General features: G+C 45.3%; 1 protein-coding gene and 1 pseudogene across 1 annotated transcript; one reads left to right on the top strand and one right to left on the bottom strand.

Annotated features, from left to right (window-relative positions):
- Positions 1-26343, top strand: part of LOC127212972 (actin-related protein 3-like) — a 220518-nt pseudogene that overhangs the window by 103388 nt on the left and 90787 nt on the right.
- Positions 610-22160, bottom strand: Mansc1 (MANSC domain containing 1). The gene is made up of 4 exons (XM_051173190.1): positions 21717-22160; positions 13657-13972; positions 9131-9271; positions 610-2208 (listed from the first exon to the last, which is right to left on the bottom strand). Exons 2-4 carry the CDS (start codon positions 13877-13879, stop codon positions 1298-1300), a joined length of 1275 nt encoding a protein of 424 aa, XP_051029147.1. The 5' UTR covers positions 13880-13972; positions 21717-22160; the 3' UTR covers positions 610-1297.

The following is a 26343-nucleotide window of genomic DNA, read 5'->3' on the forward strand; positions in this document are numbered from 1 at the left end:
AAATGCCCTTCTACACTCCTGTTTGGCAAACTCTCTTCTGCATAAGCATTTCCCAGAAGTTTCAGAACTTCAGCAAATAAAAAGGTGTAGCATATTAACCCAAATGCTATGTATCACTTCTAATATTATCCCCAGTAAATCTGTAATTGATAGTCAAAAACAAAATCAATAATTTTGAAACTTGGTACAATTTTAGAAAATGTTAACACTTTAAAAAGTTAAGCCAAATCCCAAATGGGTTTGCTTGGCTGTGTATTAGAACTAATTTACTAGCCAGGCATGGGGTACATACTTGTAATCCCAGCACTTGGAAGGTGGAGGCAGGAAGGTCAGTAATTCAAGATCATCCTTGGCTCCATAGAGAGTTTGAGGCCAGTCTAGGCTACAAGAAACATTGTCTTAAATAAATAAATAACAAAAACTAACTTATCGTCGTCTCCATGGTGGATTAATACTCTTCTAAGATTCTCCCAAAGGAGCTCCTTTGGTCATTGATGGGAAGAGAGAGGTTGTCATTTCTTAACATGGAACATATTTTCATCATTTCACCACTTTGCTGGTGGGAAGAAATTGAAAGCTATCCAGCTGGCCATGCCACTTAGAACAATTCTGAGTAACAAGAGATTTATTCAAATATTTAATTGGGGGGAAACACATCTGGAATGAGTTTTATTGGAATCCATATTAAAAAAAAAAAAAAGGAAAGAGAATCCATTAGAACTAGTATCAAACAGTTGCCATTATCTGGAATGAGAAATAGTAATGAATTCCAACTCAGATGGCCTAAACTTATGTTTAGATACAGGTTTCTACTTTATACTCAAGTGGACTTAATATTTTAACTCAGAATTATTTTCAGCTACTATTTTACAGACAGGTCACTTAAATAACTTAGTTTCTTTTATCCTTTCTCTTCTTCTGAAAAAACAAACAAACAAACAGAAAGAGGTTGGGCTGGGGATGAGGCCCAGGAGTAGAGTGTCCAGCATGCAGAAGGCCCTGAATTTGACCTCTAGTGCTACAAAGGAATTTAAAAAAAATCTTTTTTTAATTAAAAATCCAGACAAGGTAGTGAAAACCTGTAACCATGAAGTAGAGGTGGGAGGCAGAGGCAAGAGGAGCAGGAGTTCAAGACCAGCCCCAGCTACCTGAGCCTGTCTCAAAAAGGAAACGAAAATGAAGAAAAGTAGCATTAGAGTCCTTCAAGATATAGTTCCTACTGAGATGGGCTGGGCAGGAGAAACAGGTGCATTTGGCAACGAGTTATTACACCAACTAAGAGATCCCCAATTTGTCTTTAAATGTCGACATAGATGCCATTGATCAAGTAGTCAAGTCTTGAATACCGTTTCCTACGGAGGGATTCTGCCAGCATCCTGCCCAAGAGGACCAGGCCTATTACCAGGAACAGAACGCCAAAGAGGAGGGTCCCAATGAGAAGCCACTTCTCAAATGAAAGTCCATGCTGGCTCTTTGGAACCCTGCTCAGTGATGTGTTGCCTACACTGGCCTTCCCATTCTCCCAGGAAGCCGTCTTGCTTATAACAGAAGACTCTGAGGTTGACGAAGACAGGGCCTCAGAGCTCTTCCCATGCCCCGTGTCTGAGGTTAGCTTGGAGCCTGCTTGAAAGGGTGCGGTTTCTAAGATACCTTTCGAGTTCATATGTGCCTGAGAGGCAGTGGTCAGAGCTGCCTGGCGTGTAACTGCTTGTGTGACACTTGTAGACATGGGGCCTGCAGGAGGCTTCCAGGTCACTGTGGTTAAGGGTGGAGAAGGTGTGGCGGCCCCCTTCTGCTGTAAAGGCACCAGTGTCACTGAGGCACTGGTGAACAAAAGTGCAGGCTTCAGAGTGGCAGGGACATTATGGAGAGAAGCAAGAGCTACAGTGATAGGGGGAGTGGTCACATTTTCAGGGAGCAGGTGAGCCATTTTCAGTTCTGAGGACAGCTCTAAGCTCCGAGACTGGCCCCTTTCTTTATAAACAGGGAGCTGTGTGTTTGTTCCATCAATCTTGATGAGTTTCTGTGAGTGAGCTGAGGCGGTGGACCTCTGAGAAGATACATCTCTCCAAGTCAGACTGGTGGGCTTTGGGTAACCTCTGGGAGGAGGTGCCCGGACAGAGACTGCTGTCGAGGTATGGCCAAGTAAGAGAGATTCTTCTTGTGTTAACTTCTGGAGTGGTGAAGTGGCTCTGGGAAATGGAAAGTCTGAAATATAAAGAAAACAAAAAGGAGATGTGTGGGGATATATTATTTATGATTCGTTAAAGCTTTCCTGAAGACCCAGAAAGCGAAGTCAACCACAAGCCATAGAAGCCAAGCACACACCTTTAATCCCAGCAGCCAGAAGCTGGGAGGTGGTGGTACACACCTTTAATCCCAGGACTCAGGATTAGGAGGTAGACAGATCTCCATGAGTCCAAGGACACCCAGATCTACTCAAGAGTGAATCAGTCTAAAAGAGAATTGTAGCTCACACCTTTAATACCAGGACTAATGAGAGGTTATAAGACAGGAGCAAGGACTCAGTATGAGGCATTCATTCTCCAGCCACGCTGAGGAGAGGCAGCAGTCTGAGACTTGGTGAAGACCTCGTGCGTGGATCAGCCCTTTCAGCCTGAGCTAGAGGTGAGAGCTAGTGGCTGGCTGCTTTGCTTCCCTGGTCTTCAGGTTAAACCCCAATATCTGTCACTGGGTCTTTTATTAATTCATGCTACATATAAGTAAAATACAAATGTCTACTATACCCCCAAGCATACTTGATGCCTGGTTGGTCAGTTGTCTTTTTCTTGTTGTTGTTTTGTTGATTTACAGAAAGGAGAGTCACATGGCTAGAGAGAACCACCATTGAGAAAATGCCTCCATTAGATTGCCCTGTGGGCTAGTCTGTCAAGCATTTTCTTGGTTAATGACTGGTGTGGACGGGCCTGGCCCATTATGAGTGGTGCCACTCTGGGGCTGGTGGCCCTAGAGTGTATAAGAAAGCAGACTGAGCGGAGTGGAAAGCTAGCCAGTGAGCAGCATCCTCCATGACCTGTGCATCAGCTCCTGCCTCCAGGTTCCTGCTGTGGCTTCCCCCAGTGATGAACTGGGATCAGGATGTATAAGCCAGATGAAACCTTTCCTCCCCAGATTGCTCTTGGTCAGTGTTTTATCATAGCAACAGATAGCAAACTAAGACTGACTGATGTAACGTGGGTAGCTCAGTCAGAAGAGCATGAGACTCTTAATCTCAGGGTCATTGGCTATATATAGGGGGAAACGCTGAGCAATCAGAGAGACAAAGGAGCAAAACCACAGCGATCTTACCTACTCAACTCCCCAACCAAAAAGAGACTGAGCTCCCATCTCCTCCCCTTTATCACTTCCTCTTTCTGCCCAGCCACACCACTCCCTGTCTTTGCAGACCTCCAGACCTCTATGGTTAACTAGTGGCTAGCTCTGCCCTCTGATCTTCAGGCAAGTTTTATTTGTTAGAGTAGAAACAAGATATCACTACAGACTGACAACTTGTCTCTCTCTCTCTCTCTCTCTCTCTCTCTCTCTCTCTCTCTCTCTCTGTGTGTGTGTGTGTGTGTGTGTGTACTTGTGCACACATGCTGGAAATGAACACAAGGCCATCCTGTACACATTAAGCATGCATTGTACCACTTAGCTAAACCTCAGCCTCAGATACTTGATAATCCACCAAAGCATATATACAATAGAAAAACACAAATTACAAATGATCACAGCAGTGTCTGTCTACCTCATGGTGTGGTTTATTTCTAGCTTGGTGGGACAGAAGAGAAGAGAAAGTGGGGAGGGGTAGCAACGAGCCCGAGAGGAGAGCCATGTGGAAGGCATGAAGAGGTTTAGGGAGATGCAGATGGTGCAGGGCAGGGCAGGCAGGGCCAGGGTGGCCTGACCAGGATGGGTACTGGCAGGGAAAATGCTGATATGAGACAATCGTCCCTGTAGACAGGTCAACTGTCTATGAGACAGCTAATCATGCAGACCAATGCTCCAGCCTGGGCGTGGGATGGCTGAGAAAGAGCCTTGGAAGCCTTGGTAAAATGAGGAGTCTGGGGAGGCAGAGTCCTGACAACAGGTCTTCAGCAGTGACAAGGGTTTGAGAGAAAGGTGGAGGAGTGGACTCCGAGGGTCGAGGGACTTGTCGAAGAACGCCGAGCCAAAGAAATAGCTCAAGGCAGATAACATTTTCCAAGTGAAGTCGGGGGTGGACGCTTCTGGAGTGTTATCAGAAGAGGGAGGCTATCCAGGAGACTCGACTCTGACTCTCAAGGCTTGGGATTGCAGAGAGAATGCCTTAGGTTGTGAGTATGATGTTTGAAATCATAATGCCCACACTGGATAGGAAGAGTGTGGCTATTCAGACCAACTCCTAAGGTGGGGATTTGACGGCCAGAAAACGCTCATGGTTTTGCTCTGAGCCACACAGCTAATCATCGCAGTCCAGACTAGAAAAGCTTGTTAAGGCAGTCGAGTACAGTGAGGGCTAAGTTGCTCAGAATGAACTCTGCTCCTTGGCTGTTTTGATAGTGCCAGAACTGCAGGGCTGGGCTGGGAATGTACTCAGTTGGTAAGGCACCTTGTCCAGCAAGTGTGAGCCTGGGGCTCCACCCCCAGCGTCCCCTGAATTGCGCACAGTGGGACACACCTCTAATCCCAGCATCCAGGAGGTGAGAGCAGAAGCCACTGCTCAAGGCCATTCTCAGCTGCTGCATAGAGAGGTCAAAGCCACCAGGGTTACACGAGACCCCATCTCATGCACTAAAGAGAACCAGGACAGAGAAAACAAGACAGAAAGTTCTGCAGGAAACACAGGAGGCGGCAGCCTCTGCTCTCCTTTTCTTTTTCATGGTCCAAAGTCACCTCTCCTAACAGAGGCCACTCCAGAGGCATGACAGTTTGCGAGAGCTCGAAAATCCTCACCTTTGCATGGTTCTTTATCATTTATTTCAGCTTTAAAATTACTTTTAAGCTTGTATTTGTGTGTGTGGGGGCACATGCCCAGCATGTGTGTGTATGGAGGAGGACAACTTGTACAAGCCTGTTTTCTCCGATCATGTCAGTCCCAGGGTGCAGACTCAGGTCATCATGCCTGGCATCAAATGCCTTTACCCATTGAGCCATCTTGCTGGCTCCATTTCATCTCCCTTTTGAGAGAGTCTCACGTAGCTCAGGCTCTTCTTGAATCTGATATGTAGTCAAGGCTCATCTTGAACTCCTGATCCTTCTGCCTTCACCCTGCTGGAACTACAGGCATGTAACCCCCCACCCCACTCCCCAGACTACATGAGCCTTTAAAACCACCACTTGACTCATCTAGGGCATGGCTTAACAGGAATGACCAAATCCTCCCTGCCACCTACCTTTCTGTGGTTTGCAAGCTGTGGATGAAGTTTACATTTTTAAATGGCTGAAAATAACCAAAAGAATTTTTTGACATGTGGAAACCATACACCATTTGAATTTTAGTGTTCTTCAACCAAGTTTTACTGGTGTCCAGAATAGAAGTTCATTTATTTACATATCCCCTGTGGCAGCTTTTATACTGCAAGGTCAACCGTGAATAGATCCAACTGGCCGCATATGGCCAAAGTACTTCAAACACAGGCCTCCAAAACCTAAATACTATTTGACAGTAGACAGAAAAACTGTGCTCTAGGCTACTGTACTCTAAAATAGAAATAGGGTGTACTGGCGATGCCCATAATCCAAGCACTCCAGAACTAGAAGGGTCAAGAGTTCACAGTCATCTTCAGCTACATGGTGAGTTCAAGGCCAGCCTGGTTTACATGAGACTCTGTCTCGAAACATTTCTCCAATAATCCCCCAAATCAGGGTGCCTGAGCTTCCTCTTTCCTCCATCAGCACAGGCAGGTCTCTGTCTCTCTGTCTCTCTCCCTCTGTCTCTGTCTCTCTCCCTCTATGTCTCTCTCCTTCTGTCTCTCTCATTCTGTGTCTCTGTCTCTCTCCCTCTGTCTCTTTCCTTCTGTCTCTGTCTCTCTCCCTCTATGTCTCTGTCTCTCTCCTTCTGTGTCTCTGTCTCTCTCCCTCTGTGTCTCTGTCTTTCTCTGCTCCTCTCTCTCTTTAAATATCATCCTTGTTTATTTTTTAATATATTACTACAGGTGATGTCACCGTCCGTAACGTTAGGTATTTAATAAAAATGGTTACTTAGGGACTGGGAATATAGTTTATAACAGGTATTAGGTCCCAAGGTGGATCCTCATGACCACACACACACACACACACACACACACACACACACACACACACCTCAGCACGTTTCATTTTAAAGTAAAAAAAAAAAAGTCAGTTAGATTTTTCAACTGGGCTTCCTGAAAAGCCTGAGTTCTGTCAGTTCCTTAGACCTACATGGCAGGAGAAAATCAACTCTTACAAGTTGTCCTCTGACTGCCTCACTACCAACACGATGAGCTACACACACACACACACACACACACACACACACAAAACATTAAGACCTTTAAATAATATTCTAAAATAATGGGCAGCAAGAACAAGACTATTTAGCTGAATGACCTGTAGTCTGTATGTTAGAAGTTAGATATGTCCATTGACAAGCTTGACCAAAACAGCTGTTTACTTTCTCAAGCCTGTGTGCTCAGCTGTAATGAAAAGCCGGCACCGGCCCCTTTTGATAAGATACACGTGTTGGCAAAGAGCCTGGAAGCACCCAGAACCCTCCACAGCTGTTCCTCTCGCCTCGCACACTGCTGTTCGCACTGGGCGGGGCTTCTCTTTGTGGATATAAGGCACCGGACAGGGAAACAGCCCTGGGCCTTCACCTCTTTGAGTCTCATTTCTCAAGGGATTTTACTGAGTAAATAAATGAGGGACTATTTCTTGGAAACCAGCTAAGCAAACAGACTTCCCATTTATTGGGTTTCTGAATGCTCCCATTCTTACGGTGCTTGGTAGAAAAGATACATCCCTAAACTATTAAAGACACATTGATGCTAAGCTGCAGAGTCCATTGTCATCTTTCAAAGTGTCAGTCTGTAAGTATTAGTCAGTCGGTTACAGGAAATAGAAGTTCCTTCAGAAACAAACCAAACAGACATTTACATTTCATTTCAGTTCAAACAGGATAACTTATGATCACTGGAATAACTCAGCCCATAAACACGGGTGTATTTATAAATAGAATTAAGAACATAACTTGTATACATCCTGTAGGAATAAACAGTCCTCTGCATGTGTCCAGGGTCTGGTGTCACTGCCAGGAAAAATCCTAGCACCTGCTCTGTGCTCATGATGCCCCCTGGTGGATACCAGCAGAACAGCTTGATTCCAGCTCCCACACCTTTGTACCGGCCCTTAAAAGGTTCCTACCTAGGCAGGCCACCTTCCCTTTCTTCTGCTATCTGCCAACACCTTTATCTTGTATTTCTTCTTTCATACATCATAAAAGCAATAACTGTACAGAAGTATTATGAAAATTAGAAGACTTAACCTTCCATTGTAACTTATGTCCCCGTAGCAGATCGTTAAAACAATCTGTGCTTTTTGTACCTGTTCAAGGAAGTGTTTGGCACATTGGGTTTCCCTGGTTCTGGAACAAACTTCAGGCACCCCCCACACCCCCCACACCCCCGCTGAGAAAATGAAGCAGTCAGCACCGGTGTGCCCCTAGTAGTTCATTCCACAAAGCACTCCAACCTAACGGCAAGGGAGAACCCTTCATTCTACTCCACCTCCTGGCTTTAAAACTGCTTGTCTCAAAATCCCTTAATGTTCAATTCAAAAACCAGGTCTCGGCCTTCTTGTGCTCATTTCCTTGACTACCAGCAAGTCCTACCAACCTTACCTTTCCCCAACTCCTTTGCCACCTCTACATTTCATCTTCCACCTCTCCCGATCTCCTTTACCATCTCTCTGGACCTGGGTTCAATCCCCAGCACCCACATGGCAACTTACAACTACCTGTAACTCTACTTTCAGGGGTCCAACACCCTCAAACATACATTCAGGCAAGATACCAATGCACATAAAAATGAAAACCTTCAAAAAATACAAAACAAAAACAAAACAAATTATTTGGGCAAACAAGATGGCTCAGAGGGTGGAGATGCTTACCGCCCACGCCTGCAACGCAAGACCTGAGTAAGATACCCAGAATGCACACTTAGGAAACTAAGTGTACAAGGCCTCTCTCTGCCCTCCACGCATGCCATGCCATGTGCACACGTGCACGAGCATACTCCCCTGTGAACTCCTTTTACACCTGGAATAAAACCCACCTCCTCTACATGACAAATGCACTGTGGTCTGGTCTCCCTGTCTCTCCCCGCCCCCTGCCCCCTGCCCCCATTCCCTGCACAGCTTACTATGCCTCCAAGGGTTCAGAATGGGCGACTGGCCTTCAAACATTCCAAATCCACTCTGCCTGAGGATCATCATCATCCTGGAAGGCCTTCTCCATCCTCTCATATCTGGTCCTTGGCTTTTCAGATCTCAGTCCAGGGGTTACCTGTTCACTGATCACCTAACTTAGGGGGTTGCCTTGGTGGTTATTCTGTTGGATAACCTCAGCCCTGCACAGCCCTGTGACTTCTTTAAAGGACAACCTCAGCCCTGCACAGCCCCATGACTCCTCTACTCTCTTCTCCAGCATACATTATGGATATTATCTCCATCCCCCCAAAAGTCAGTTTCAGAAGAAACAAGAACTGTGGTTTTCATGTTCAGTCTTCATCCCTGTAGTAGAAAAAGTGTGCCGATGCATAAGAAATGCTAAATAGCATTTGTTAGTTATTTAACAAATGAAAAGATAGAATATTAACAACTAAAAAAAAAAAGAATATTAACAACTAACAGTTCTCTTGTAGGCTAGCCTGGGTTACATAGAAGAGTTTGTCTTCTTTTTTTTTTTTTTTTTAAAGAAAAGGTTTCATAACAGACCTGTGCACTTTTAATAATATGAAGGTAAAACAAAATAGAAAAAAATACTGCCAGATGCTATTATAAGAAAATATATTTTTGTTTAATGAACTTCAAATCATGAAATATTTATGAACCCTTTTGGTACTCAGACTCTTACAGGGAATCTTCCACAGAAACTGAAGCTTTAAAAGAAAGAGGACAATGCCTTCATTACCTCTGATGAGCCTGTAGCTCATGAGTCCCTTTGCTGGCTTCAGTGGACAGGCTTCTTCACTGGGACAGAAGAACAGGTAGCAGTTGGGCTGTCTGGCTGTCTTCCGGGTGTCGAAGATCATCAGGTTACAGGGTCTATCCCCTACAATGAGAGCGTTTTAGTGTAGTGCAAGCTGGAGGAGCCTTACCAGGAGTACTCTGTTCTCTCCTCTGCCGCTCAGGTCATTTCCTTTTGATTAGTTTAATGGTAGAAAGCAACTTCAAAAGACACTGACTTGGTTTATAAACCCAAGTTAAGTTAATCTTGGAAAAACCATTTTTTTAATTTAAAATTTTATTATTATTGTGTGTGTGTGTGTGTCTGCACACGTCTGTGTACCATGTGCATACAGTGCTTACAGAAGCCAGGAGAGGGTGGCGTCAGATCTTCTGTTACTGGAGTTACGGATGGTTGTGAGCATCACGTGGGTGCTGGGATCCAAACCTGGACCGTTTGGAAGAGCAGAGTGCTCTGAATCACTGAGCCATCTCTTCATCTCCTGAAACAAAGTCTTTAGCAGCACATTTAGTTCTCTCGGGATAAATCTTCTATTTGTTAAAATAGCTTTCAGAGGCTAGAATGATGGTTTGCACCCCAGCACATACATGATGCAATCATCTGGAACTCCAGTTCTAGGGGATCTGATGCCTTCTTCTGGTTAAGCACACACATGATAAACAAACGTATATGCAGTCAAAACACATATACACATAAAATAAAAATAAGCTTGAGAACCACCCCCCCTAATCCTATGGATTAGCTAGGTGTGGTAGTACAGACGTATAATGTCAGCACTCAGGAGGTAGCAGCTGGAGAATCAGGAGTTCAAGGCCATCCTCATGCAGCTACATAGCGAATTTGAGGCCAGTCTATAAAAAAACATCCTATCTCAAAATGCCAAACTCTGCAGATAGGAAAGAATTTTCTCTCACCAGGATTCTACTGCTTCTCCCCTCCATCACTCACTCAACCTGGGACAGCCCTGCGTTTCCTTTTCCAACAATGCATGCCTGCAGTAGCGTTTGTGAAGGTTAATATCACTGTCAACTTGATGGGTCTGAGATGCACCTAAGAGTTAGTGAAGCTCACTCCTGGGTGTGTCCTGAGTCTACTTCCAGAAAGGATTAACTTAGGGGGGAAGCTTGACCGTGGGTACGTTATCCCTTAGACTGGAGACCCCAATAAGGCAGAATAAAATGGGGGGAGTGATGCTAGCTGGGTGGGTGGTACAGTTAGGTAATCTTAGTAGTTAGGAGACCAAGGCACAGGGGTCAGGAGCTCAAGGGCATGTGTTTGAGACTATCTTAAGCTACATAACACCCAGTTGCAAACAAAAGCTGGGCATAGTTGTACATTCTGTAATCCCAGTACTCAGGAGGCAGAGGCAGGAGGATCATCCCAAATTCATGGCACTCTAGTCTGTACAGTGAGACACTGTCTCAAAAACAAGCCAACAAAACAATTTATGGGAAATATGAATATTATCTGTGAGGACTGAATACTGATGTGTGGGTGTTACCTGGTGACATAGAAAACCAGGCATTTGTCCTCAACTCCAAGAACTGAGGCCCTCCCTGCCTTATGGTACAGTGAAAATACACAGTTCTCTGCCTTGTGGTACAGTGAAAATACTCACACAGTTTTGCCACCCATGGATCTTAGTTCACAGATTCTTTTTCCTTTTGTTGTTTTACATTTTTATTTATTTGTTTGTTTGTTTTTATTAATCTATTTTACATCTCAGCTGCAGCCTCCCCCCATCCTCCCCTCCCAATCCCTCTCGCTTCCCTCTCCCCAATCCCATCCTCCTCCATCTCCATCCAGGAAAGGACAGGTCTCCTATTAGTATCAATAAAACATGTCATATGAAGCTGTAGTAAGATTAGGCACCTCCCCATATAATAATTAAGGCTGGGTAAGGCAATCCAATATGAGAAGTGGGGTCCCAAAAGCCAGGGGAAAAGTCAGAGACTATTCCTGTTCCCACTGTTAGGAGTCCCATAAGAACCAAGCTACACAACTGTAACATGCACACTCCCTGGTTGTTGGTTCAGGCTCTCTGAGCACCTATCAGCTCAGGCTAGTCATTTGTGTGAGCTTTCCCTTGGTGTCCCCTCCCCACTTATCAGCCATTAGAATAAAGACTACAGATTTATAGACTGTAGGAAGATGAACGTCAACACGAAGGACACAAAATTTTGCTTGTGATTTGGGTTTTTTTTCTGGACCTGCCACTTTACCTAAGATCCTATTACTATGACAAAATAACTGACATAAACAGAGAGAGCAAGGATCTGCTCGAGCCCTTGGTGCCCGAGGCCTTAGTCTAGTCTCGTCCAGGGTGGTATGGAACTCATGATCATCTGAGGGCTGGGATTTCAGACATGCGTCAATCACCGTGTTCACCTCTATTTCAGATAAATGTTTGTCTCCACGTTTGGGAGATCAGGCTTTAACCCCCGAGCTACTGAAGCTTCCACATCAACATTTATATATTTTTAAAAGGCAGGGATTTAAGTTAAATCTCTATACTTTCTATAAAGCACAGCACCAGACAGCTTACTGCTCAATTTGAGGCCATCAAAGGGCTACTTCCTATGGATATCTAGTATAGGGTCTCTTTCCACAGCATCCCTCCAAATGCTTGCCAATGACTACATCCTAGTTCACCTGACTCCTAATCTAACCCGCTGGGTCAGCACCAGACTCAACAGGCTTACCGGTTCTCTCCTGCAAGCCTGCTGTCCTCTCAGAAGCCAGTGGTAAGTACCAGGTCTCAGGTTTCCAAACTCAGTGACTTGACTACAAACTCAGAGGTTGCCACAACCCTGTCCCTTCCAGTTTAATAATTTGCTAGTCTGGCTCATAGAACTCAAAGAATAGTTATATTTATAATCATGTTGCAAGATGAAGGCCAGAAATTGTTTTGGCATGTGCGCTGGCTATCAAGCCCAGGGCCTCCCCCATACATAATATAAAGGATCCAAATGAACAGTTGGATGAAGGGGTACGTAAGGAGAGGCAGAGAATTGTCACCAGTGTAGGAGCTTCATTTCTCATGGAGTCAGGGGATATCTTCTTACCACACAAGCATATCCACCCACCTATCTGGAAGCTCTCCAAAATTCATCCTTTAGGGACCTATATGACAGCTCTATTGTATAGTCATAATCACTTAAAGTTGCCAATCCTTTGGTTTGGTGACCCCTCCCTGGAGTACTAGGGCACAGGGCTGAGTGTCCCCAGCTTCTGACCAGAGTTTGCTCATTCTCATGATCAGCAACATCTAGAACAGTCTGTGAGCCTGCTAACGTAGCCTCAACTAGCACAAGTAAGTTATAGTTGAAAGGTACTCACAGTCATGGGACCTGCTCCTGTCCGTACATGCCAAGGGCTTAGGAGCTCTGTGCCAAAAACACAGGTCAGCCTGTGTGTAACCCCAGTAACTCAGAAGGCAGAGGCAGGAGATTCACAAGTGCTAGTTTTAAAGGCAGCCTGACAATTTTGTGAGCCCATGTCTCAATTACAAAGTACAAAGTTGGGGGCTGGAGGCAGCTCAGTGGTTCAGAGCACTTGTTGCTTTTACAGAGGACCCAGGTTTGGTCCCCAGCACCCACACGGCAGCTCACCTGTAACAGCCTCAGGGGGTCAGACACCCTCTTCTGGCCTCCACTGGTACTGCACCCACATGGTGCACATACACTCATGACATAAAAACAAACCTTTCTTGTTCAAGTAAAAAGAGGACTGGGGAAAAGAGCTGAGTGGGGGAGGACTTACCTAGCATACATGTCCATGAGACCACGGGTTTTGTTCTCACTTACAGCACCACCAAAAAATAAGGACCCGAGACAAAGACTACATATACATTCCTTATGCCACAGCATCATAGGAAGAGAAGTTCAAGAACAGACACCTGCTTATTGTCTCGCCCAGCACTGTTTCATGGTCCTTGATGGCGACATCTTCTGGTCCCATGTACTAATTCTAGCACTTAGCAAGGTGTGGCACACTGGACAAAGTCAACATTGTTTCGTGTGGAGAATTCAGACAGAGTCTTGCAGCCAGATCCCCATTCACGCTTCTCTTTTCAGTTTGAAGCCTGGAGTGTTTGAAGGCATTGGTTTAAATCCATGAGCCTGTTTTCTGTGTCCCATAAATGTTTTCAGAGTAAATGACTCCATCCTGGACCAGCAAGGTGGCTCATCTGGTGAAGGGGGTGCTGCGTAAGCCTGGTGACCTGAGTTTCATCCCTGAACCCATCTGAGGTACACATGGACACACTTACCAGCAACTTTAATACAGCTCTGGGGAGGGATGGTGGAATGTGCTCATGGACAATTCCCCAGTAACTGTTTCACTTGTCTTTCTGCTCCACTGAGAAGCACTGGTGCAAACGAACAAGCCACGCCCTCCAACTACCTTGCTGCAAAACACTCAGCCACAGCTGGCAAAACACACACACCGCAGCTGGCCGTGTTACTTACCCGCTATGTTTTGTGTTGAACAGCAGGCACCGATGCAGTCTTCCTGAGTTACGGTGTAGATGGGCTCATTGCCCCTGATTCCTTTCGAAAGGGAGGACTGGATGTCAATGACCGCATCCTCTAGACTCTCGGTGAGGCACTTCTGAGCAGCGGCCAGCCTTGGTGTCAGGAAGCAAATTATCACCAAAGTATAAGCCCAGCTCCGCTCCTCCTGGAAGAGCATTCTGAACTTTTGCTAATCCTGGTCTCTTCAGAGGTCAAGGTGACTCTTCTGGTCTCAGTTTACTTCAGGAAGATTATACGGGGTCACTTCCCCCTAGAACAACAACAAAGACAGAAACTTATCAATGACCCTTGGGAGGCTGAAGCAGGAGGACCATGAGTTCAAGGCCCACGGGGGTGTGGTGACATTTTGTTTATGATCTAACAAATAAAGCTTGCCTGAAGATCAGGGTGCAAGGCTAGCCACACTAGTTAGCGATAGAGGCCACGCAGTGGTGGCATACACCTTTAATCCCAGCACTCAGGAGACAGAGGCAGACAGATCTCTGTTAGTTCAAAGCCACCCTGGGCTACATGAAACCAGAAAAGAGCTCACACAAAGGAGATCCCAGCACTTGGAGTGACACGCCTTTATTCCCAGCACTAAGGAGATGGATACAGGGGTGATATGGCTGGGTGGAGAGAGGAATATAAGGTGGGAGGAGACAGGAGAGAGATGCAATCTGAGGAGCAGTGACGTCTCAGGAACAGTGAGGTCTAAGTAGTCTGAGGATGCAGTCTGAGGACAGGATACCGCTTTGGCCTGAGCATTGGTAGAGGTGAGAACTCTCTAGTGGCTGGCCACTTTGCTTCTCTGATCTCCAGCTTTAACCACAATATCTACTCTGAGTTGTTATTATTAAGAACAATTAGAATTTGTGCTACATAGTGGAGCTATAGGCCAGCTTGGGCTACAGTGTAAGGCAGCTCAGTGGGTAGGAGCACTTGCCAAGTTCTATCATGAGCACAAGGGTTTGGATCTTAGCACCATGTTCACTGGTTCACAAACTGCCTATAGCTCCAACTCTAAGGATCTGACACCGTCTTCTGACCTCTCATAGGCACTAACACAGAGAGAGACAGACAGACAGCACACACACACAAAACATAATAATACTCAAAAAAACCAAACAAGAATAAAAAGCAAATAATAATAATAGTTAACAAATAAAAGCTGGAAACACCCGTGAAGAGGTATAAATGGAAATCTTGCCTGTGAGTCTGACAACTCTTTTTCATCTGGTCCCTGGTTCTGCCTGCTAAGTGCTGGAATTAAAACTGTGTGCTACTACATGTGGCTGTGTGTGTGTGTGTGTGTGTGTGTGTGTGTGTGTGTGAGAGAGAGAGAGAGAGAGAGAGATACATGTGTATGGGTGGGTGGGTGTGGTTATTTAAATGAGAAATGTCCCCCATGACTCATGTGTTAGAACTTTCCCACTTTGGGGAAGGTTATGGAACCGTTAAAATATACACCATGCAGGAGGAAGTACGTCACTGGAGGTGGGCTTTGACAATTTATAGTTTTGTCCCACTTCCTACTCCCTCTTCCTCCTTCCCCTCCCCTCCCCCATTTTCTCTCTGCTTTCCTGTGTAGATAAGATGTAATCAGCAAGCTTCCCCATCCTGCCTTTCTGGCCATTATAGACTCTCCCTCTGGAATTATAAACCAAAATAACGATTTTCTTCTATAAGCCACTCTTGCTCAAGGTACTCTACCCTAGCACCAATAACAAAAATAACCAATATAGTGTGCATGACCCTACACGTGTGTGCGGAGGCCAGAGAGAATGTTGGGTGTCCTGATCTAGCATTCTCCAGCTTATTCCCCAGGGATAGGGTTTCTGCTGGGCTGGCTTGCCATGACACTCCCTACCCTCACCTTCCAATGCCCAGCACAGTGGTTATGCAAATACATGGTATGCCTGGCTTTTTATGCGGGTGCTGAGGATTCAAACTCAGATACTCATTTGAGCAGCGTGTGCATTACCCACTGACTCAGCCTCCCAGCTCCCAATGTCTGCTGCTTGAAGCTCTCTTTGACTACGGTCTCCTTTGATAATCAAAGAACGGGTAGGCTCTATCCTGAGAGAAATGCATGCATGAGGAGTGGACGAGGCAGAGCAACGTTAGGACACTTGCACAGCATACCTTCGCACCCACTGGAAGCTGCTTATATTAGCAAAACGTTTCAGCTACAATTCAGCTGGTACTGTTCATGTAACAGCTGCTAAGCTCAGTGTTTGGTTCCCAGCACAACATATACAGGGCCTGGCAGCACACACCTATAATCCCAGCCCTCAGGATGTAAAGACACAGTTAGAAGTTCAAGGTCATCCTTGACTACATGGCCGGTCTAAGATATATAAGACCCTGTTTCAAAAAGACAAACCAAACCAAACAGGATAGTTTTCTTGTTGCTGTTTTTAATGTACCTACAAAACTAATGAGAGCTGCCGGCCTAGATTAGTGGTATATAGCTCAGTTAGTGTGCAAGTTCCTGGGTTCAATCCCAAGCATCAAAAAAACTAAACAAAGCAAAAAACTAGCAAACATACTTGACAAGACTAGGAGGTGGTAGTGCACAGCTTTAATCCCAGAACCAGGGAGGCTGAGGTCAGCCTGGTCTACAGAGCGACTCACGCTACACTTAGTGAAAGCCTGCCTCAAAAAAAAAAAAAAAAAAAAAAAAAAAAAAAAACCTTTAAGGAAAGAAATCAAAGACTAAGTAAATGGAAAGTCTATGTTTGTGGTAGGAAGATTATTATTAAGACATCAGTTCCTCCTGATATCATCTATAAATTCAACCCTAGCAAGTCACTCTGGATAACCCCAAAACAATTTTAATAATGACATGGGAATGCTGAGACCCGTGAGAGTCAGTGAGCACAATAGTGGAGAATGTGTGCAGACAACAATTCCTCTTTCAATGATTACTACAAAGTGACAGTTACTTAAGGGGAAAAAAGTGTACGGCAGAAGAACAGACAAATAGGTTAACAGAAAGGGTTAAAGCCCATGAGGAGACACACACACAAATACAGACAATTAATCTTCAGCAAAGGTGCGAAGGCAACTCAAATACAGGGCTGGGAGCTAGAGAGATGGCTTGGTTTCAGAGAGCATTTGCTGTTCTTGCAGAGGCCTGGAGCTTGGATCCCAGCACCGCCTTAGGGGGCTCACAGCCACCTGTAAATCCAGCCCCGGGGGGCTCTAACACCCTTTCCTGGCTTTTGCACACATGTGTACATATTTACAAATCAACACATAAATAAAAATAAACTATATTAAAAAATAGTGTTAGGACAGCGGGACAGACTCATGTAAAATAAACGGAGAACAAGGACTCAAATGGATCCCAGCCACAAATGTGTAGCATAAATCTATATAATTCCAGGCAATAACAGAGGAGAAAAGTCTTCGTGTTCTTTGATTAATTAAATGGTGTGTTTTTAGATGCAACAGCAAAAGTACAATCCCTAAACAAATCTGTTGTTTTAAAATTACACTTATTTTATGTGTATGAGTATTTAGCCTGAATGTATGTATATGAACCATTGCCTATCTGGGTCCATAGATGTGAGAAGAAAGCATCCCCCGACACTGGTGTTACAGACAGTCGTGAGCCACCATGTGGATGCTGAGACTGAACCCAGGTCCTCTGCAAGAACAACCAGTGCTCTTAAGCACTGAGCCGTGTCTCCAGCCCCTGCATATTCAATACAAACTAAAAACTGCTGCTCTGCAAAAGCCAGTGTTCTTCCCTTGTGGGGTGTGTGTGTGTGTGTGTGTGTGTGTGTGTGTGTGTGTGTGTGAGAGAGAGAGAGAGAGAGAGAGAGAGAGAGAGAGAGAGAGAGAGCAGCTGCGCTTGCCTGTGGGGTTGATGTTCAGATCTTCCCCAATGGCTCTTCCATCTTCTTTTGAGGCATGGGTTTTTGTTTTGTTTTGTTTTTTGAGACAGGGTTTCTCTGTATTGCTTTGGAGCCTGTCCTGGAACTTGCTGTGTAGACCAGGCTGGCCTTGAACTCACAGAGATCCGCCAGCCTCTGCCTCCCAAGTGCTGGGATTAAAGGGCATGCACCACCAACGCCCAGCTGCTTACTGCCCGGCGAGGAATGAATGGGTTTTGAACCAGACACAGAGCTTGCTGACACAGGTAGTCTCTCTAGCCAGCTTGCTTAAGGATCCTGTCTCTGCCTCTCAAAGGCTGCTCAGCCCACCCAGCACCTGTGAGGGCTGGGATCCAAACTCCAGTCCTCATGCTTCCCACGCTGAGCTTTACATCACCCCAGCCACAGAGAGGATAAATGTAAAACACCTGTCTGCTAAAGGCCTGACATCTGAAACATACCAAGAATTCCCAACAAGAAGAGAGTGGCAGAGGCAGGCAGACATCTGTGAGTGCGAGGCCAGATTGATCTATATACTGAGTTCCAGGCCAGCCAGGACTGCATGGTGGGACCCTATCCAAAAAACAAAAACAAACAAAAAATTGCAGAAACAAACAAACAGAAACAAACCCCAAACTAAACAACAAAAACAAAAAATCAAAAATGGGAAAAATATCTGAGATGTCACCAATTTATATACAGTATTATATATGTATATGTATACATATATATGATGACAAATAAACACACTAAAATGCATTGCATCAACATTGCATCACCAAGGAACTGCAATTTAATCAACACTGAGACACTATCACATACCTATTAGAAAGGTAAAAATCCAAGAAACACCAAACACTGACTAAGATATGGACCAACAGGACCTCCCATTCCTTGCTGGTAAAATGCAAAACGGTAGAGCCACTCTGGGAGAAGTGTGGTAGTGCCTTTCCAAAGCTTAAAGGTCATCTTGCCATACAATTCAGCAATTGCCCTACATGTATTTATCCAAATGCATTAAACACTGTGTCCAGGGGCTGGAGGGATGGCTTAGCTACTAAGAACAGAGACTGCCTTTCTGGAGCTGTCAAACTCCAAACTCTAAGAGGAACTGACACCCTCTTCTGGCCTCTTCAGGCACTGTAGGCTCATGCACAAACCAGGACATACACCCACACATAATTAAAATTAAAATTTTGAAAAGCTTGCTTCTAAACAAACAAAAGTCTGCATGGGATTATAGCAGCATTCTTCCAAATTGCTAAGCTAGAAACAAGACATTATTCCATACGTGGATACATAAACAAGACACAACCATATATTTAAATATTATTCAGCAATAAAAGGAAATGAAGTATCAAGCAACAGAAAAATGGGGGCGGTCTTCAACTGTAAATTGCTAAGTGAAAGAAGACAGTCTGAACTCTGCATTTGACTCAGAATATACTCTGATAGTCTGGAAAAACCAAACCAAAAAATAGTAGAACTGGGGCTGGAGAGATGGCTTTGAGAGTAAGTTCGTAGACTTGTCTCCTAAAGGATCCTGGCTCTAGTACCAGCATAGGAATGGTGGTTTAGAACTATTTGGTTTGCTTGTTTTGTTTTTCCAGGACTGTGTAACAACCCTGGCTGTCTTGGAGCTTGCTTTGTAGACCAGGCTGGCCTGGAACTCACTGAGATCCACCTGCCCCTGCCTTCCAAATGCTGGGATTAAAGGGCATGCACCACCAACACCCAGCTGCTTACAGCTATTTGTAACTCAATCCCAGGTGCTATGGTGCCCTCTTCTGGCTTCCTTGGGGAGTGCACACAGGTCGGGCATAGACATATAAGCAGGCAAAACACCCATGCACATAAAATAAAAGGAAAAGGAGAATTTTATTTTTTCTTTATTACTGGTGTTTTTGAGGCAGGGTCTTTCTACATTGCCTTTGCTGTCCTAGAACTCAAAATGTAGACTAGGCTGGCTTCAAACTCACAGAGATCTGCCTGTCTCTGCCTCCCAGGTGCTGAAATTAAAGGTGTGTACCACAAGCCTGGTGAAAAAAAAAATTTGAAACCCTAAAAATATATCAGAGCTTACTAAGTGGGGCAGAGGGTGGACAGAGGGTGGACAGATGTGGTACAAAGGCTTCTTTGTGCTGTGTGATTACTCTGTATGATACTATAATGGCTATGTCATTGTATATCTACTAGACACACGTCACACTTCAGGTGAACCCTTCCCAAATAATGAACTTTAGTGCTTAACCAACAAAAGTTAGCATACAAAGACAGCCTATGATGATAGACAAGTGTGACTGTTATTACATCCAGCTTCTGTGTACAGTCAAATGGAAACACGTATCATCTTCACATATCAGTCTCTACGTTCTTTATACAGATCATGTCCTCATGTCCTCACAAGAAACCCAGTGTACCCAGCATGGAGTTCACATCTGACATCCCAGCACTTGGGAAGATAAGGCAGGAGAACCAGGCTTTAGGATAGCCTGAGCTACCCAGCGAACTCCCGGCCAGCCTAGAATACAGTAAGACCTTTATTTAACACACACACACACACACACACACACACACACACACACACACACACCCCTTTACAGAGTATCACACGGCAGGTTGAAAGAGACAAACCACACAAGAAAACATGAGAACTTTTCCACTTGTCCCTTTGAACGAGAGAGAGAGAGAGAGAGAGAGAGAGAGAGAGAGAGAGAGAGAGAGAGAGAATATCCTCACGAACAGCCCATTTTGGTCCCACCTCCAGTTAAGACAAATAAAAAAGCTGTGCGGTATACATGCTTCTTTATTAGTAATCACAATAATGAGTGGAATAGCAAATAACTGCCACAACTGTGTAGTGTCGAGTATAATCTTTTGAGGTGTTGGCAACGAGGAACACCTACAGGAAGTACGTGTGCTCTCCAGTGGTGGCAAACCAGTTACTGCTAACACTACGATGGCTTTTGCCTACATTCGTCTTGACGCAAATGCTGCTTTTCAGTGAGAGGCTAGGGAAGTAATAAATTTTCCACATGTTCACAGACTTCCTGAATTCCATCCATGGGGCCTGGAGAGGGGAGGAGGAAGGGAGGAGAGGGCCGAGTCCAGTCTAGCCCGCCTCCAGCACTTGCACACAAACCTGCTCTGTGCAACTGATCTAGGTGGGAAAAAAGCCTAAGCAAAGGCCAAGCTTTCATAATTAATAGCAAGTCTCTGGCTCATTATTTGCTGGCTGGCAAAGACAGTCCAACAAGAAAGCCTGTTAGAACTTGGGAGGCAGAGGCAGGCACATCTTCTGAGTTTGAGGCCAACCTGGTCTACATAATGCGTTCCAGACCAGTCTGGGCTACACAGTGAAAATGCAGTTAATTAAATTAAAAATAGTTTCATTAAAGACACCCAACAGCTGGTTACTGGTCCCCAATTAAGGATTGTATATCAGCACAGTCCTAAGGCCTGGACCCAGAGCCCTCTGCACTAAGCTACACAGCAGTCCATGGAGTTATCTAATCTGCTATTATTTGGGGTTTAAGGCCTAGAAGCTCAACCTCATCCTGCTGAAAAGTTGGAAGCCAGAATCTCCAGCCTCCTAGAGCCACTCAAAGTTAACTTGTGCATAGCTATTTCAGTTGTTGGGGACCATTTACAACATACTATCAAGAAGTCAGTATCAGTAACTGTCCTTCCTCTCTCTCTCTCTCTCTCTCTCTCTCTCTCTCTCTCTCTCTCTCTCTCTCTCACACACACACACACACACACACACACACACACACCTTTACAGAGTATCACACGGCAGGTTGAAAGAGACAAACCACACAAGAAAACATGATAACTTTTCCACTTTTCCCTTTGAACGAACGGCATGCTGCTCCCAGGGTGGTTTAGCCTCCCTCTGCAGACAACTTGCAGCTTGTGCCATTTATAGCAGGTGCTTTCAGGCCCGCCTGGCCATCTGCTTTCGTATATTGAACGATACTCTCTCCAGACCAGTCCGGCTTTGTCCTGGCCTGGTCCCTGGGGGGTCGCTTCCGTGTGGGTGTCTGAGCTGGGCTGGGGAAAGGAACCGAGCTGTTCTCGGCAGGGGTCGATCCTACCCGAGGCTAGCCAGGGGAAAAGAGACGCCTTTACCTGCAAGCGAGCTGATCCCTATAGTCCCCGTGGCGCTTGGGCTCAAGGACGGCTAGGTCGCTTTTTTTTTTCAAAGGGCGGGTGAAGCGCGCAAAGGTCTGGAGAGGATAGCAGGGTATCCTCCGCAGCTCCAGCGCCGGCCCCGCAGATTTTTGTCGTGATCAAGTTCCTGCTTCCGTTGCAGCGACTGAAAGTTTGCACGGGGGAAGGGCGCGTCCCTGCCCTGCAACCCGGAGCTGCTTCCCAGCAACATCCAGCTTGACTGCCCCAGCCGGGACGTGCGAAAGCCCAGGCTCGAGGTCCCCAGCTTCCCGCGTCGCCACAGAACCCAGCATACTGCGAGCCACTAGAGGGAGAACTTCGGACCCTCCGGGTCACCAAGGGTCTGCAGCTGTGCTGCCGGGCCTCGGAGAGGCCCTGTAGAGCAAACGCACAGGTGTTGGTGAGGAAGTCATACACACAGGTGTACTCTGCCCCACTCCAGGGTCGCAATCTTCTTGTCCTTCGCTTCAAAAGCAACCGCCTTAAGCGACAGTTGCTGCCTTTTGGTTGTAGGCAAGGATGACCTTGAACTCCTGATCCTCTTACCTCTATTTCCCAAGTGTAGGAACCCCATTTGGTTCAAGAACACTTTCTTGGTTAAAGTTCACAGTGCATCCTATTTGGGCATAGTTGGGAGGATCCTATTTCCATAACTGGAGATCAGAAGGGGCCTCAATCACAGCTGGCGGTTCCCAGGCAACCCTGGGGGAAGGCATTTGGCTTTGGAGGTGGTGATGGTGGTGGGGTTCCTGGGTTGATGATGTTGCTGTGTGTTGTTCGTTTGTGTTCATTTTTTTTGTTTTGTTTTTTGATGTTTTTTGTTTGTTTGTTTTTCCTTCTTTGAGATAGGTTCTCACCAGTCTGGCTTCTTCATAAGTAACTGAGGATGCACTTTTAAGTCCCGATCTTCCTACTTCTACCTCCCAAGTGCGAGGATTACAGGGGCACAATTCCAGTTATGATTTGTTTATGGGCGTGGAGAGTAATGATGAAGGCAATGATGTCCATTGTCATAGTTAAAATGGCGTCCCTAGACAATTAGCATAGTATGTTGTATGGCAGAGTTGTTAAATGTGTTTAACTAAAATGTACTTGCTGCCAAATGAATGTCAAATGCACATTGGGGGTTAAAGTAGCTCTCATCCACCTCCTTCCCTCACCCTTGCTTGCATATAACTCCAAACAAATGAAACCTCACTAAAACGCTGGTGTAATTTGGTCTAACTTTCATCACTTTTTTGGGTGTGAAAGTTCTCAAACTGTAGTTATAGAAGATTATTCTAGGCACGCTTAGCCAATGGATAAGCCCAGCTTTAACCAATAGATGCAGGAAGTATATGTGGCCAGAGAAAGCTTGGGAACAATGAACGGTCTACCATGTGAAACCATCTCATGGTAGGTAGAAGGTGACCTACTTTCCAGTTATAGTAATGTTGCCATAGCTTGGTACCAAAGAGCTGCCAAGGAAAACCAGACTCCAGTGTGGATTAATTACTTCACTGGGATAATTTTCCTGCTGCAAACAAGACTCCAAGTATGCATACTCCCATCTTTGTAGATGATATGGTTGGGGGTGATGGGAACGAAGCAACTCTCCATCACCAGAAACTTCAGGTTGCAGGGTGTTTCCATACCGGCCTGTAACCCCCAAACTCAAGATGGGGAAACAGGAAGATCAGGCCTGTAACGAGTACGGACTATCTCACTACACAGGCCATCCTTGGTTGCATAGCCAGGACTTCATGAGGCCCTGTCTCAAATGACAAAGAAATGCCAGCTTTAGTGTTCCACTACAGTGGACTTGTTATGTGCCTCAATTACAGCAGTGAATAAAGGTCACCGATGAAAACAATGACTAAACAAAACTTCTTGGAGCTGGGCCTGGAGGCACAGGTTTGCAATCCCCTCTAAAGGTTAGATAGCAGAACCACTGCTGTGTGGGCTACAGGGTGATTTTAACTAGTGGGAAATTTAGTGAGACCCTTAATGGTTAAGAGTTCATGCTCTTCCAGAGGAACCAAATTTGGTTTCCAGCACCCACATCAGGCAGCTAACAACTCCATATTAAACTTTTTTTTTTTTTTTTAAGATTTATTTTTGCAGGGCATGATGGCATGCACCTCTGATCCCAGCACTCAGGAAGCAGAGGCAGGTGGGTCTATGTGAGTTTGAGGCTAGCCTGGTCTAAAGAGCGAGTTCCAGGATAGCCAGAGATATAAGAAACCCTATCTCAAAAAAAAAAAAAAAAAAAAAAAAGGATTTAATTATATGTATATGAATGTTTGCCTGAATGGATGTATATGCACCACATGTGAGCATATCCAGTATCTGGAAGGACAGAGAAAGGTATTGAATCCCCTGGAACTGGAATTACAGCAGTTATGGGCCACCTTCTAGGTGCTGGCAACCAGACCCAGGTCCTCTGCAAGAATAGAAAATGCTCTTAACCACATAATAATCTCTTTACTAACATATTCAAGGTCCTAATTTCAATTCACAGAATAGTAAAAACTATAAAATAAACATTTCACAATTCTGTTGATATAAGACAGATGATTAAATAGAAACCAAATCTGTCGCTACCTTGTTGCATGGTGAGGTTTGATTATGTTTTTGAAATGGGGTCTTGTTATGAAGCCCAGTCTAGCCTAGACTCAGGATCTTCTTTCCTTTGCTTCTTGGGTGCTGGGATAATGTTACCCTCTTGCACTGCCTGGTCCTTGAAACCTGACTGGAGTGATGAGAGAATGAAGGTAGGACAGACACATGGACATATGTACAGAAAAGCTGGGATCCAGAGGAGGGCACCAACCACTACAGCAACAGCAAACCAAAAAGTAAGTGCTCTAGGTTGAGGAGATGCTCCTTGGCATACAGCTGACTAAGGAGGCAGAATTAGCTAATTTTGGTAGGAAGACTGGCAGGGGCAGTCCCAGGCTGCTGTGTGGCAATATTTTGTTTATGAGCTAAGCTATTAGTTAGGCACACACCTAGTTAAGAGCTAAGTCACTAGTTATACACACACACACACACACACACACACACACACACACACACCAGTTACTAGTTAACCACACACCTAAATCACAAGTTAGCCATAGAGGACAGGCAGTGGTGGCCACATTTTTAATCCCAGCACTCGGGAGACAGAGGCAGATGGATCTCTGTGAGTTCAAAGCCACCCTGGGCCACATGAGAGTGAATCGGTCTAAAAGAGTAGCGGAGCTCACACCTTTGATCCCAGCACTTGGGTTGATGGGTTGACAAAGCTTTAATCCCAGCACTAGAGGGGAATATAAGGTGGGAGGAGACAGGAGCACTCTGTTTAGTGGAGAATAGTGCAGTCTGGAGATGCAATCTGAGGACTGGATCGCCCCTTCAGTCTGAGCATTGGTAGAGGTAAGAACTCTCTAGTGGCTGACTGCTTTGCTTCTCTGGTCTTTAGCACCAACCCCAATTATCTGTCTCTGAGTTTTTATTATTAAGACCAACTATTATTCATTCTATGCTGCAGCCATCCTGGAGAGGAAGCTTCGGTTAGTAGTTTCTCCACGCACAGCGTTTGAACTTGGACCACAGAAAGCCTTTGCAATCCCTATGAGCCTCACCGGGAAAGCTTTGCTACTCCAGTGAGTCTGAGGCACTGAGGCCTTGACATGGCTGTGCTCATGTCAACATCACAGTAACCCAGGGCTTCATCTCCTCCTTGCCCATTTACTCAGGGCTCGCTCCAATCCCCACAGCATTACAAGTGTGTGCCATTGGGTCTGGCACCTCAAGAGGTGTTTGATTCTTTTCCGTGAGAGTTAAGACTCCTGTCTACATGAAAGCACAAAAAAAAGTGTTTTATTAGGAGAATATCTGTTACGTACCTCATAAAGAAATCGAAGACTAAGACACTGGGCCTGACTTCAAGATGCTTCTAGTTCAATGAGCGAGACAGATACATCAATGGCTGTGGAAGAACAGATATTACCATAGAATATGCTAATTAAGGAATCTTGGAGGGTGATCTTCCAAGAAGAGGTATATAAGTTAGATCTAAAAAGGACGCTCAGCTAGCTAAATAAGGAGGAAGAGGAGAAACAAAAATGAGTAATCCATAGAGAGGAAACAGACCACTCAGGCACCAGCCCATTTGGCAGGAAAGTTGCCTGTACATCAAGGAAAAAAAAGGATATTAGAATATACTAGTATTCTGGAAAATTCTCTCTGCTTGCTACATGGAGAATAGACTGAAGGAAGTGAGTTCAGAGGCCTCTGACTTCCAAGAAATGAAAGAAATGACCTTGAATTTGGAAGTGGAAATAAAGGAGGAATTAAGAGACAGGCTCTCTGGGACTTAGTGGCTGCTCAGATGCGCCGGTGAGGCCAAGTAGACTTTTGGATGGGAGACCGGGTGGGTGGATGTGCTGGGTAATATAGGGAGGAAGCACCAGGCTGGAGGAGGCATAGGAACAAAGAAAGTAAGGGGACTTTAGTTTTGGGTAGCTCACATCTTCTCTGTAGGATCAAGAATAAACCACTTCACTGGAAAATCAAGACAGGCTTGATGGCACAGCCCTATAGTCCCAGGGCTTGAAAA

The sequence above is a fragment of the Phodopus roborovskii genome, unplaced genomic scaffold (genome assembly GCF_943737965.1).
Source record: "Phodopus roborovskii unplaced genomic scaffold, PHOROB, whole genome shotgun sequence".
NCBI classification, from domain to species: domain Eukaryota; kingdom Metazoa; phylum Chordata; class Mammalia; order Rodentia; family Cricetidae; genus Phodopus; species Phodopus roborovskii.

Excerpts from the sequence above, each read along its gene's own strand:
- Mansc1 (XM_051173190.1), bottom strand. The coding sequence starts at position 13,879 with ATGCTCTTCCAGGAGGAGCGGAGCTGGGCTTATACTTTGGTGATAATT. Across the intron at positions 9,272-13,656 it reads TTCAACACAAAACATAGCGG|GGGATAGACCCTGTAACCTG; the intron begins GTAAGTAACACG and ends CTCTCATTGTAG. Across the intron at positions 2,209-9,130 it reads GAGCTACAGGCTCATCAGAG|ACTTTCCATTTCCCAGAGCC; the intron begins GTAATGAAGGCA and ends TTTATATTTCAG.